Source organism: Eupeodes corollae, chromosome 1 (assembly GCF_945859685.1).
Source record: "Eupeodes corollae chromosome 1, idEupCoro1.1, whole genome shotgun sequence".
Lineage (NCBI taxonomy): Eukaryota > Metazoa > Arthropoda > Insecta > Diptera > Syrphidae > Eupeodes > Eupeodes corollae.
Window position 1 is genome coordinate 169,334,665 of NC_079147.1, and position 14,241 is coordinate 169,348,905.

The window sequence follows — 14,241 nt, forward strand, 5'->3', positions numbered from 1 at the left end:
TGCCTTGGTGAGACTACTTATCACATCGCTGGCGTAAGTGCTGAAGAGAATCGGCGAATTCACCGCTTTCTGTTGAAGAACATTTTTAATTTAGAATCTTTTGGAAGAAGTTGCCACTTTCGACAACAAACTTTCTACCATTATTTATATCACAAAGTAAATTATAACAATGTTTTAGATAAAGACCCTCTAAACATACGGTGTAAAAAGCCTTTTCCAAATTAACCAGAACAGCACCTGTGTATTTTTGTTTTGATCTTGAACCCGTAATGTTTGTCCTACGCACTTACCATCACTCCACGGGTATACGTAAACATCAAGCTTTTTTATATAGGAACGGGTCGAAATGCTGTATTTTAAAATACTGTATTGTTAAAATTCTGTATCATACTGTATGATACTGTATATTCATAATACTGCATGGTTAAAATACTGTATCTCAAAATGCTGTGTTGTCAAAATAATGTATCTGATAATACTATATCTCAAAATTTTTCTTCTTAAAATGCTATATGAGCCAAATATTATCTAAAAACACTGTATCCGCTCTTAAGCTTCCATTTTAGAGAACAACAAAAGCAGAACTTGATTTCCGCATCCGCATGTACATAATATCATTTATTGAAACTCCAAACAAGTAAAACAACAGAATACATTAAAAAGTCATATCATAAATACGTAAATAACAATGGACAATAATATTTATAAGTAGCAATCTATGAATTGTATATAGAAATGTTTTTTACAACAACAACAAAAATTCAAAGACTTATGAATTAAGTATGTTATTGTTCAAAGGAAGTATATTAGAACATTATGCCAATGAAAAAATAGTATGATGTATTCTTTATAAAAGTAATCTGTTTTTAAAATTCTGTATTTCAACATGCTGTAAATATGCTGACAAATAAAAATCTAATATAAAAAAGTGCACACTTTTTTATATTATCAAAACGATTTGCATTTTGAAATACAGAATTTTGAGCTACAGTATTTAAAACACAATATTATGATCCATACAGGATTTAGAGCCCTACCTTTTTTGTATTTATATACATACACATCAAGCTTTTTTAATTAATGTTTACTTTATCGAAATTATATTGAATTATATCTCAGAATTAACACAAGTTAAATACATTAGCCACAGAGTTACATACGTTTTAAAATTTAATAAATCATTCAATCATTTTGCAATAAAAATAATTTCTAAAAAAGTTTTTTGTTGACGACGACCATTTCTTTTTCCCACATCACCACAAAAAGTGACGATTCCCAAATGTTACATCCCATTTGTACCATACATAACTAGGTACATGCACCAGCACCATGTCCCTAACCGAAGAACGCAATAATGGATACGGATCGGAAAGGGAGAAGTGATTTGTGTCAGAGTTTGCAAAATCAATTTCTAGTTCCGAATGATTTGGGTCGGAACATTTTTAAAGAGCTGTCCCTAGTAGCCATCAATTTTAGCTGATTCGACAAAACGAGAAACCCGGATGCTATTCCATGGCTGTTGCAACGAGTCAAACTACCCCCCAGGATAAATGGACTCTTCTATCATCTCATTGTGAAGCTAAAAATGGCACTTAGCAGTGCAAGTTACACACACAACAACAACAAGAGAAAAGTAAAAAAGTCAAACAACGTATAGAACATAGAACGAGAATTCGTACGAAATGGAAATCAATTTGCTAGAAAGTGTTTAATGTTTGTCCTGGCAAAATAGTTCAACTTCAAATTGGAATTTTTCATTGTAAATGTGATGTGCTGTGCGTCATTGTGTCTACTAATACGTTGCACTCGGATGTAATTAAATAGCAGATATCCGAAACGAATATTTTATTCCGATGCAACCTGTACCGTTCAACTAAATTTTCTATACATCAAAATCACCATCATGGTCCACACTCGTAGACACAATACTCGAAGTTAGCTAAATTGTTGCTATGTTTATGCTATGCACCGTTTATCACAACATATCCCATATCGCATCGAGCCGCACATTTATGTGGTTTCTTACAAAAATTGACATAATATGAGTGGATTAATTTAATTTGATGTTTATTAACTTCCCTTATAGGAAGTTATTGTAGTCGGGTTGATTTGTCGAATTGAAAATGTTGATATTTTTAACGTTTCAAGGTCACTAGAGTCTAAATAAAAGATTTTTAAAGAGATTTCCATATCTCAAGAACAAGTAAAAATATCGACTACGAATTTTGGTTAACCCAATATATCTCACGAACCAGTAACGCTACTGTCTTGAATTAAATTGTATACTATATATTGTGACGTGATGCCAGACTAATAAAATTTTGAATTATTTGTTTTTTTTTTATAAATCGAGAAAACTGATTTTTTATAAATCAAAAATACTAAAAAAAAATCGTCACCTCGGAAATTTTACGAACAAAAAATTATTTTATATCCAAAATGATTGTATGCAACGCAGAATAACGTTTTTGACATCTGGTAAAATTTTGAAAAAAATCGAATTGACATTTTTTTTTAACAAAATAATAAAAATCTAAAAAAACATTACTAAAACTTGGTAAAAAAATGATTTTCTACTCAAATATCTTTTTAAAAATTTCTGATATTGGCTTAAACTATTTTCATCTTATAGAAAATATTGTTTCCGGTTTCATTCTATGCTAAGTAAATAGAAACAACAAGAAATAGTTTTTGATCAATTATTAGGAGAATAATGAATAATATTGAGTTCAAATTATTTATCTCACACAAAATATTGTTATAAACATATTGTTGAAGTTTTAAGCAAGACAAATCGACGCAAACGCTGGGAAGTTATCAGCGTGATTAGCTTCCCAGCCTTTTTTTTTTCAGAAACAAAATTAGGGAAAATTTAAAATTACTCTATTGGTTGGTTTTCGAGAAAGTTTGAATTTTCGATTTTTGACCAAAAAACTAGTACTCGTATACTACAGTTGTTCTCAGTTTTAAAACAACAAAAAAAAAAGGCCTTACGGGAATCGGATTAGAACCTTAATTTTTCAAGTTTGAACTCAATCCACCCAATGGTTTGGGCTGTATGGGCTGGGATCCCACTTTTTCATGTTTGATTTAAATCTCCAGCTCGAAATTTCTTGCGAAAGCAATACTTGCCATATTTCCCATGTATCGCAAGTAATAAGGTACCAAATTCAATCTTTGAAACTAAATCCAATATCACAACAAAAACAATAATATAAAAAATAATTCTGGTCTCAAGGCTGCGTTGCCATAAATATGGTTGAAACATGAAAAAGTACAGTAAGGAACAAGTTGAATACAAAGTATTCTTTATATTTGAATGGGAAAACACATTACAATTTTAATAAGTTCTTCCCCTTAAAGAGAGAAAATTAAATCAATACAAGTTTTATTTCATTTTAGGCATACATTCAATATTAAACATTTATTCCTAAAGCATAAATTTCGGAAATTTTAAATTTTAAAAATTTTTGCTGACTGTACCTATTAATCGGAAAATTAATTAATACACTATCTAGACGTAGTTTGTTTTTAAATTTTCGGTTGATATTTTATCGCTTGAATTACGCGGAATTGTAAGCAACCGCCAGAAGATGATTTGCAAACATTTCGTTTAAGGTTTACTGCGATAAAATTTATTAAAGATTGACTAAATAACTTCATAGTTATACTTTTGTTAAATTTAAATCAATGTTTTAAAGTTCTAAAATTTTGAAAAGGGTGCCACTGTCTCTTATCCATCACCACCGACCATGTCTACTAGTTGTCACATAATGAGACAACACATTTTGTCCATCACAACCCGTAAGTCATTGTGACAAACTCTAGTAATAGTATGTCCAAATGAAGTTGGGTGGCTGTAGACGAATGTTGGTTATAGGCTATTCTGTCCATCTACAACTTTACTTTTTCGTACTTTCAATTAGATTGGTAGGACTAAATGGGACAAGTTAGAATTACGAGTGAACAATTTAAAGCACATTTGTCACTGTCACATAAAATGGGTGGACTCAATTGGTGCACATAGTAAACTTGGCGTTCTACATATTTAAATATTAAGCCTCATCATGATGAAGGGTGACCCACAATAAGAGGTACCTATATCACCCACATATTTAAGGGTTAAATTCAAACCACATTTATATGAAAACCCACTCTTTGGTATATTACGGTTTCCTCTCTTGACTTAATTATTGGTTTATCTATTACCTTGGGGTGAGGAAGGTAATTAATATAAGAGTGATAGTGCAAAGGGTGATTTCTTAAAATCTATAGGAAAGTTTTTCCAAAAAAAAACACATACAATTCGGAAAAATGCATGTAACCTTTATTTGAATTTATAGTACGGTCCATATAATTTAATGTTTGAAGATCATTTCATTCATGTTGAAATTGACTGCATCTCAAATGGTCCATCCGCTTAGTCCAATTTTGGAATACTCTTTCGGCCGGTATCACAAATAAATGCTTTAATGTTGTCTTCTAATGCGTTAATTAAAGCAGGCTTGTCTGCATAGACATGAGCTTTAACATAGATCGACAAAAAATAGTCTAAAGAAGTAAAATGGCAAAATCTAGGCGCCCAATTTAACGGTCTCGAACGTGAAATAAAATGTTTACCGAACTCGCCTCTCAATAAGTCAATTGTTGCGCATGGTGTGTGGCATGTGGCACCGTCTTGTTGATACCACGATTCGTGGAAATCAAGCTCTTGCAATTTGGGCAAACAAAAGTTAGATATCATCTCACGGTAGCGCCCACCATTCACAGCTACGTTACGATTCGCATCATCTTTATATAACGGTCCAATGATGCCCAATAAATCGCACCAAACGGTGACTTTTTCTGGATGCATTGGTAGCTCTTGCAATCCCTCTGGCTGATTTTTACTCCAAAATCGACAATTCTTACGTAGCCATTGAGCAAAAATTAGCTTTGTCGCTTAACACATTTTTGCGGTAAAAAAGTGGGCCTTAGGCCAACTTTCCAAGAGCCCGTCGCAGTAGGTCGTTCGGCTTCAATTCTTGCACCAATTGTATTTTGAAAGGTATCACACTTAATCCTTCCGTAAATACCTCCCTCGTTGTTGAGTAACAAAGGCCCAATTGCTGCGAACGGCGATGAATCGATAATTATTGATGGTCATCATTAACAATGGCCGAAAAAGCTGCGTTATTTTCTCCAGTTTGCACTCTACGTAAGAGTGTTGGTGATTTTATGCCCAACAATGTAAATTTGGTGCGAAATCAAGTCACAATATTTCGAAAAGCCGCTTTAGTGGGTCGATTGAACTGACCATAAAATGGAAGAACCGCGCAATGAATTTTCTTAACAGAACACGCATTTTTATAATGAAATTCAATAATTTGCAAGAGTTGTTTGTTTGTAAGACAATTCATGGTTAAATTACAGACCAAACTGAAGATGTTTGACAGTGAAACAAAACATGAAACGTGCGTCAGCTGTTAAAACCAGTGTTGCAAATAAGATAATAGGTAGGAAATCACCCTTTATATACTTTAACACAGATGAAATTTGTTGGGATCAAATAAGAATAACACCATTATTTTTGGATCATTCAACACAAATATTTATAAAAGTGTAGCCTTATAATTACTTTTCCTGATGAATCTAAAATTCAATCTTATCTTTTAATTAAGTGTTTCCTTCGTTTCATCATTCACTTACTCTTAAATGTATCCTTCCATGCACTGTTTTACTTCCTCAAGGTACTTTGGATTTCGGTCATACTCTGATAACGATAGTAATTTTAAATGCATCACACTCAACCCATTAATCTGCAATGACTTCTTCTAACTTCGGGCCAAAGTCATAACTATGACTATAATTAGAAATTCCCTATTCCATCCTATCCACGATGATGTTAGGACATGGATGTCTAACGATGGATGTCTTTATACCGTCACCTTTGACTCCACTTAAAGAATAATTGTTTGAAGGAACACCCTGGATTTTAATGATTCTGTATAGGCTATAACCCGGGCTGAGGGAATGAATGTGAAGATTAACTGCCATCATAAATTGTCAACTCGCAAAATCTGTGGCCTCTGCAGATGATTGCTTTATTGACTTATCTTTTTCTCTTGTTTGGCAGCTCATCTAAATGGCAAATGTTCTTGAAACTAGTTAGGTCTACATATGTAGTGTTGTAGATACGTAACACTCGTAAGGTTTAGTTGTGTTATGACTAACAATATTTATTAACTTTCCAGTGATTACTTTTGCCCAAGATCTAATTAATTAATTCTGCGGCTGTTGATTATAAGGTCAAATTATTCGTAATGGTAGATTCTGATACTGATAGTATTTGGAATATATATTTTTTAGCTTGAAATCCTGGCTTATAAGCTTATAAGTATTGTGTTGTACATTTATGTATAGTTCAATAAATAATAATAATAGATATTTTTCTTTAAAAATATTTCTTATGACTTTCTAACATCGAACGCCATTGTTAAAAATTAAAGCGTTGGGTACAATTCATGTTGAATTTAATCGTTATAGTTTTTCCTGTACAGCCAATAATTAAAGCAAAATATTGAACCTGATTAAAAGTTTATCCTCTTTATTGCTTTAAATTACTCCTCCTTAATTTTTACGACAACAGTTAATATCATACACACAAAAGTTATAAAGAGGTAAACCTTTTCGACGCATAATCTCATTTTAAACAAATTTGGTAATTTCTATCCCTTGACCCTCTGTCGTCCACCCTTTTTATTTGTAATATATTGAGGCTATTAAAAAAAAGAAAAACTTAAAACCAACACCCAGCGGAGCTATTTCATTTACAAATTTACTAGGTTTAGTAGAAGAAACCAAAGGATATAATTTAACTGGATATGTACATACATACATATAGATTAATGTGCTGGACACAAATCCCTATAATACGTATTCTAGTTAGTTCTTAATAATTTTGAGTCTTGTTAATTTTGCTTTCGAATCAGGAAAAGCATAACTAAGTTTACATGGAAATTCTGGAATGATTTATGTACTTTGTTTGAAGTGTGCGTGTGTCAAGGAATACATAAAACATAAGATGTCTTCCCTGTCTTCTGCCTGTTTCCGTGAAGATACTCGTTGTATGCGTTGGCTTTGTTTGGTTTAAGGGTTCTTCTAAAGTGTGTGTATTGGCATACCTACCAGAATTAATGGGAAACATTAATTCGCTGACAAGTTCTTGATGGTGCAGCTGTTATTTTAACACTGGTGTTTTTAGAACAAAGGCGGTACATCATATATGTTTTTTTTTAAGAAATACTGGGTATTTGAGTTTTAAGAACCGCCGCGCCCGCGTCGGCGGCCGGCGTCGTTAAGGAGCATATTATACCTAGAACAGCATGGTTATAAAGAAAATTGCATGCCATGATATGCAAGTGCAATTAAAGTGAATTTGGAAATTCCTGACACCTTATTTCACTACACCCATGAGTAACACCATAATCAGAAAATTGTTACTAGTACCGAAAAAAGTTCTGGTTGGATATGCTTGTATTGTGTACGTGCGTTCGGGAAGCTTTTTTACTAGTTCGTTTCTCAAGAACCAAAGACTTGAAATCAATTTGTAGATAATACAAATAAAAGGAATCTCAAAAAATTGAGGAGGTTTTTGTACCATATCACTTTAAAAAAAATTAAACATTTTTGTTAAACCAAAATATCTTACGAACCAATAAATTAAAATAAATTTTATATTATATATTGTGGCATGATACCAAACTCAAATCAAATTAATTAACGGTTTTTTTACAACTCAAAACTGAAAACATTATCGTCACCTCGATATGTTACAAAAAACAAATGATTTCATCTCCAACATAATTTTATGCAATGAAGATTAAAGTTTTTAACATCTGTTGAAATTTTGAGAAAAAATCGAAATGATAGCTTTTTGACAATACAATAAAAACCTAAAAAACATTAATAAAAGTTGTTAAACTTGATTTTCGACTTAAACATCATTGGCTTCAAACTAATCTGTTTTATAATTATATTGTTTTCAACATTCGATATAATTTTGGGAAACATCGAATTGAAAGTTTTCTTACGAAAAATAAAAGTTTAAAAACATATTACTGAAACTTTGTAAAAATTGATTTTCAGCTCAAATATCTTCCAAAAATTTGCGATATGGCTTCCAACAAATTTTATTTTATAAAAAATTAAAATCGCAAAATTAGTAAAAATTGGCGTTTGGTTACTTCGGGTTTTTATACACATTTTACTGAATGTGGAACACAATATTTTTTTAAACTGAAATTAGTTTGAAGTTAATATCTTTAAGTTTTGAAAAGATATTTGAGTCGAAAATTAATTTTTAATAACTTTTAGTAATGTTTTTATTTTTTGTTAACAAAACTGTCAATTTAATTTTTCTCAAAATTTTGTTCAATACAATACAATAGCTAATTTCTTGAATTTAAAAAAAGATGCTTAAGTTGAAAATCAAGTTTTACCATGTTTTAATTTTGTTTGGGGTTTATTTTTTGTAAAACAGTGATAATTAGTTTTTTTTTCAAAATTGTCCCAGATGTCAAGAAGTTGTACGTTCTGTGCTTTTTTTGTTGTCCATAGCTCAAGAACCAGAAGAGATATCGACTTCATATATGTTTTGTTATACAGATAAAAAGGCATAAAGGGCTTTGAAGAAAATTGCGTGGTCGTTTTTTTTTACCATATAGCAGTTTTAAAAAAAAGGCTTAAGACTTGAATACAATTGTATATAATATATTGTAACGTGATACCAAACAAATATATTTTTTGAGAAAACTCCAATTCAATGTTTTTTTATAAATAAAAAAAATGAAAACAAAAATTGTCAAAATGATTTTATCTCCAAAACAATTTTTTTAACATCTGGTAAAATGTTGAGAAAAATCAATTTGACAGTTTTTTTATAAAAAATAAAAACCTAAAAAAAACATTACTCAAAGTTGTTAAAAATTGAATTTCGACTCAAATATCTTTTCCAAACGTTGAAATGTTTTCTTAAAACTACTGTTATCTATTAAAAAATATTGTTGTCAATACTCAGTAAAATTTTGAGGAAAATCTAATTGACAGTTTTGTTATTAAAAATATTAAAATTTTGTTTGTCTTCAAACTCTTTTCATTTACAGGAAATATTGTTTTCGATAATCAGTAGTTTGTTTTATAAAAATCCAAAAACAGTCCGTTTCTTTATAAAAAAAATAAAATCTACAAAAAGTAGTACGCAAATTTGCGGTTCTTGAAATATCTCAAATTAATTTCGTTCATTCAATTTGTAAAAATTTAAGAAATGATACTAAAATTGGCATACAATTTTTTTCGACTAAAAACCTATTTTAAAAAAAAACTAGATTTTCAAACTGAACTTTTTTTTGAAAAATATTGTTGGTAATTTTAATTTTTTTAAGAATAATTCAATTGGCAACTTTTTTAACTCAACACGACAACACACAAACTTTTAAGCAAGACAAATAGACAGATCGGATGGAAAGTAATCAGTGTGGGTCGCATCCCAACCTCTTTTTTTTAAATTGATATGGTAAAAAAAACACACTCAATTTTTTCGAGATTTCTTTCTGTATTTTCTGCATTATTATGTGTATAACAACATTTATTTGAAGACGATATCTCTACTTGTTTTTGAGATATGGACGACGAAAAAAACTTCTCGAACGTACTAACACATAAATGTCGAAATTTTCCATTTGACAAATCTGACCGACTACAATAATTTCCTATGGGAAATTCAAAATTTGAAGAATATTTGGAAAACTAAGAAGTTAAAAATAGTGACCAAAGAGTAGAAAAACTAAGAAAAGAAGTACTATTGAATTTGTGTTCCTTTAAGGTGGAAATAAAAAAATCCATATCCAAAGGAATAAGTGTTTAACTTTTATTGAATGGAGTCCTATATCACGGCGCGGCTGCGGCGTTGCTTCTATACCCCAAATACGCAAATCCCCCGTCTGCAAAGAACATCATAGAGTGTCGAACATTATCATTAGTTCTATCTAATTCTACCCAAAAATCCCCAGATGTAATGATTTATTAAGATTTTAGTCTTCATTGCATGTCATATTATTCTTTTGTCTGCACCCTATTTAATTTAAAAGTCTAGTGTATTAAAAGCTATAACGGCTTTCATTATATTATACTCTGCTTATGCGAGGTTTTTTCTTATAATGTTTTTAATTACAAATTTGTCCCATTATTTTTTTTTTGTCAAGTTCTGCTAAAATTCACTGACTTCTCTTGTCCTTATAGTCAACTAAATGCTCAACCCAAACCCACCGTTATGTATGAAATAAGACAGCCCATAGTTCACTCTGCCAGCGCGGAGTAGCGCGTCGTAGTCACATTGTCACAGTAAATCATATTCTCTAACTGCTAGCACAATTTGGCTTCATTTTTTGAACTCATTCCACGTTTCAGAATATAATACGAAAAAGTGTATCTCCGACAACAAAAGATTAAGAATGAAAGAGCCGACAAAAGGGAAAACGAAAAGAAAGAATGTACAACAACCTTTCCCAAATAAATTCTCTGCTCCAGTAAATTACTTCCTTTTTTCCAGTATCTTACTCCCACTGCCATCATTTCTTTTTTTTATAATCCAAAAACCAACGAACAGAGTTAGTTTTCCATTATCAAAATTCGATGAACACAATTCACTTAGGAAGCTAACGTCATATCCGCAACCGCCGCCGCGCCGCACCCGGCACCACTGCTTCAACGATAGCTTCCTACCGGACTTGACTTTGATTATCTTCAAGACTTAAACAACGGACTATCCATTTTTGAACAGTGAAGGTAAATATATAGCAACTATAGATGATGATGTGGCTTGCTTGGATGTGTGGATGTGTTTTCTTTTTTAAGGGCAAACGAATGTTTCAGTTTCTTTCAAATATCTGTACACCTTCAAAATAAGTTTTACATTGGAACATCCAAACAATTCCAAAACTAGAATAATAGCTGCGAGAGTAGGCTGACCAGGCGTCCTCTTTATGGAGGACATGTCCTCTTTTTGACCTAAGAAACTTTTGTCCGGTGACTTTTTTTTTAAAAAGCGATTTGTCCTCTTTTTCGGTTTTCTCTCAGTTTTTCGATTTATATTAAAAAATAATTAACGTGTGAAGACGGCTTTAAAAGAATTTTCATCACAAAATGTTGACTTGAACTCACCCATTCCAGAACCCATTTAGAGCGCCATCTGTTGTTTTTTTACTTTTTGATAATCGAACGCACTCTATCATCTGACAGCTCAGCAAGAAATATAACTGTATCTTTTTTGTGTTAATACAAATCTTTTGGTGTTTTGGAAGGTGAAAGTTTTTGTGATAATTTAAATAAAATGCCAAAGCGTAAATGCATCTTTAACAATGATCTCCAAAAGAAATATCCTATGTTTGAACAGTTAGATACAAACGATCAACATATTGTCTTTTGCGCTACTTGTAATTCGTCGTTTTCGGTAGCATACAAGGGAAAGAGAGATCTTGATCAACATTTACTTACCGAAAAACATAAAAAAAACATTAAATCTGCGAGTTCTTGCAAAAAAGTTAAGGACTTTCTTATTTCAAGAAATTCCAAATTTGACGACCAAGTATCTGCAGCTGAGGGTGCCTTAGCTTATCATACTGTAGTTCACCACTTTGGATTCCGATCTGTTGACTGCAGCCACAAATTCCTAAAGAGTATTTTGCCGGATTCGAAAATCGCTCAACATATTTCCAGCGCGCGCACAAAGACAGAAGCAATTGTCATCAATGTCTTAGCACCCTTATCATTGAATTGTGTCCTTGATGACATTAAAGACACAAAATATTTGTCAATTTCTACCGATGCCAGCAACCATGGAGTTCAAAAAATATTTCCTATATTATTGCAATATTTTAAGATTGATTCAGGTAATATTTTAGATAAATATTAGTATAAGTTGAACTTAATCAAACCTACTTATCAGGCGTTAATATTAAAGTTGTTGACATCCAAGCAATGAAGGATGAAACATCAGACACCATATCCAACTATTTGTTATCAACTTTAAAGAAATTAAATATATCATCAAAGTGCATTGCAATGTCTGGAGATAATTGTAACACAAATTTTGGTGGCTGCAAACGCGCTGGCAAGAATAATGTGTTTTATAAGTTAAAAATGAATGGTTTATCGAATTTGATTGGCATCGGTTGTCCGGCTCATATTTTGCATAACAACATTCAATTCGGATTCGATGGGTTATCTTTAGATGTAGATAGCGTAGTCATGAAAATATATAATCATTTTTCCATTTATACAGTTCGATCGGAAAAACTTAAAAGCTTTTGTGAGTCTGTGCAAATTGAATATAAAAAGCTTCTGAGCCATTCTAAAACACGTTGGTTATCGCTTTTCCCTGCCGTTGAAAGAATTTTGCAAATGTTCGAGGGATTGAAAACTTATTTTCTTTCTATGGATAGTCCACCATTAGTTCTTAAAAATTTTTTTGAAAACGATATCAATGAAGCATATCTGTGGTTTTTTCACTCGCTTATGTATTTTTATAGCGAACAAATAGGAGCATTAGAAAGAGAGAAGAATTCAATACTAGAAACATTAGAGAAAATTCACACAGTCCAAAAAGTTTTAAAGGAAAGAATATCTGAGAAATTTATTCCATTAAAAGTTAAAGAAATTTTTAAAAAAATTGTCGCTAATGGTGGAAATAGAAATGAAGTTTTGAACATTGAACAAAATTTAGTTGAGGTTTATGCTAGGTGCTTAAAATATCTTCAGAGCTGGTGTGATTCTCTGGATGAATTTAATTGCTTTATTTGGATGAATTTTAACAAAGTTCCGGAATGGAACGATATCCAAAATTCTTTGCTCTATTTGGGAGAGAAAGGCGTTAACATAAATGAAAATAAATTGTTTGACCAATTTTGCAATTTAAAAACGTTTTTGGAACAAGAAATAAAAAATATAAATTTTATAAACGCACCTATTCACGAGAAATGGGTAAATTATTTTGAAAAAATGTGCAATCTTGAATTATATAGTGAACTTTTGATGATAGCCCAGTTTGTATTCGCGATTCCTGCTCATAATGCTAATGTTGAGCGCATATTTTCATTAATAAACAGTCAATGGACTGAGGAACGCAATAGATTAAAAATAGAAAACGTCAAAGCAATTCTATTTTGTAAACATAATTTTAAAAATATGTCATGTACTGAGTTTTATAATTATATTTTGCAAAATCCCGAAACATTAAATAAAATAAGATCTAATGACAAATACAACCAAAATTGAAGTTAAAAATCGTAAGAAAAAAAACATTATGAAATGTTTTTTCTTAACTATTTTTATTTTCATGAAAATACTGTGCTAATAAAACCTGAATAATATTCCTATATGTTTATATCGATACTTTTATTATTTTCTTGCAAAATAAGTCATAATATTATGATTTTTTTTTTAACTGTTACTTTATTGTTAGAATTAAATATTTTGTTTTGTTTTATTGAAATAAATTATAAGAAAAATTTAACTTCTGTTTTTTTTTGTTGAGATTTTGGTAAGTGTCCTCTTTTCCTTGACTCTTTATCTGGTCACCCTATGCGAGAGTGAATGTGGCTATTGGCCAAAAATGAGATTCCGAAAACCTTGCAAAAGCAGCCAGAAAGAATTGAACGAACACATAGTACATATGTAATATGTATGTACATTAGATAATGTTGAAATTGGAAAAATCACCTTTTCTTTTGCGACTATAGTGGGATTATAAAAAAAAGTTATTGATTCGTTTCAAAGTATTCGTGTATGTAAAACTTTTACGCCATTAAATATAACGGGCTATCCATTCAACTGTTTCAAAAGAATAGGGCTAAAATTCGACATTTTTCAAACTAAGTTCTTAAACCAATTGGCAAATTTGTGAAGACATTTAAAGAGACTTAATTGGTTACAGATATTGTAAGGCCTGTGCATCATCGTTTACTCGTGCCACTGAAAATATCGCTGCTGTAAGTGAAAGTGCTGAAGATCCGAATGTGTCGATTCCTCGTCGATCTCAGGAAAGAGGACTTTCTTACGGCTATTCACAACGTTCGTAGATATTTCGATAGGTGCTTGAACAACAGGCAGTGGACGGCGATTTTTCGAACAAAATTTTCTTCAGCGATGAAGCACATTTCTCACTCGTTGTGTTAATAGACAAAATTGTCGTATTTGGAGTTCTAA

At 31.3% G+C, this 14,241-nt stretch overlaps 1 protein-coding gene across 1 annotated transcript; it reads left to right on the plus strand.

The window, feature by feature from the left end:
• The first annotated feature begins 11,368 nt into the window (after positions 1-11,368).
• LOC129946862 (uncharacterized) lies at positions 11,369-13,415 on the plus strand. The gene is made up of 2 exons (XM_056057227.1): positions 11,369-11,927; positions 11,984-13,415. The coding sequence occupies exons 1-2, from the start codon at positions 11,369-11,371 to the stop codon at positions 13,309-13,311; spliced, it is 1,887 nt and encodes a 628-aa protein (XP_055913202.1). The 3' UTR covers positions 13,312-13,415.
• Positions 13,416-14,241: the final 826 nt, after the last annotated feature.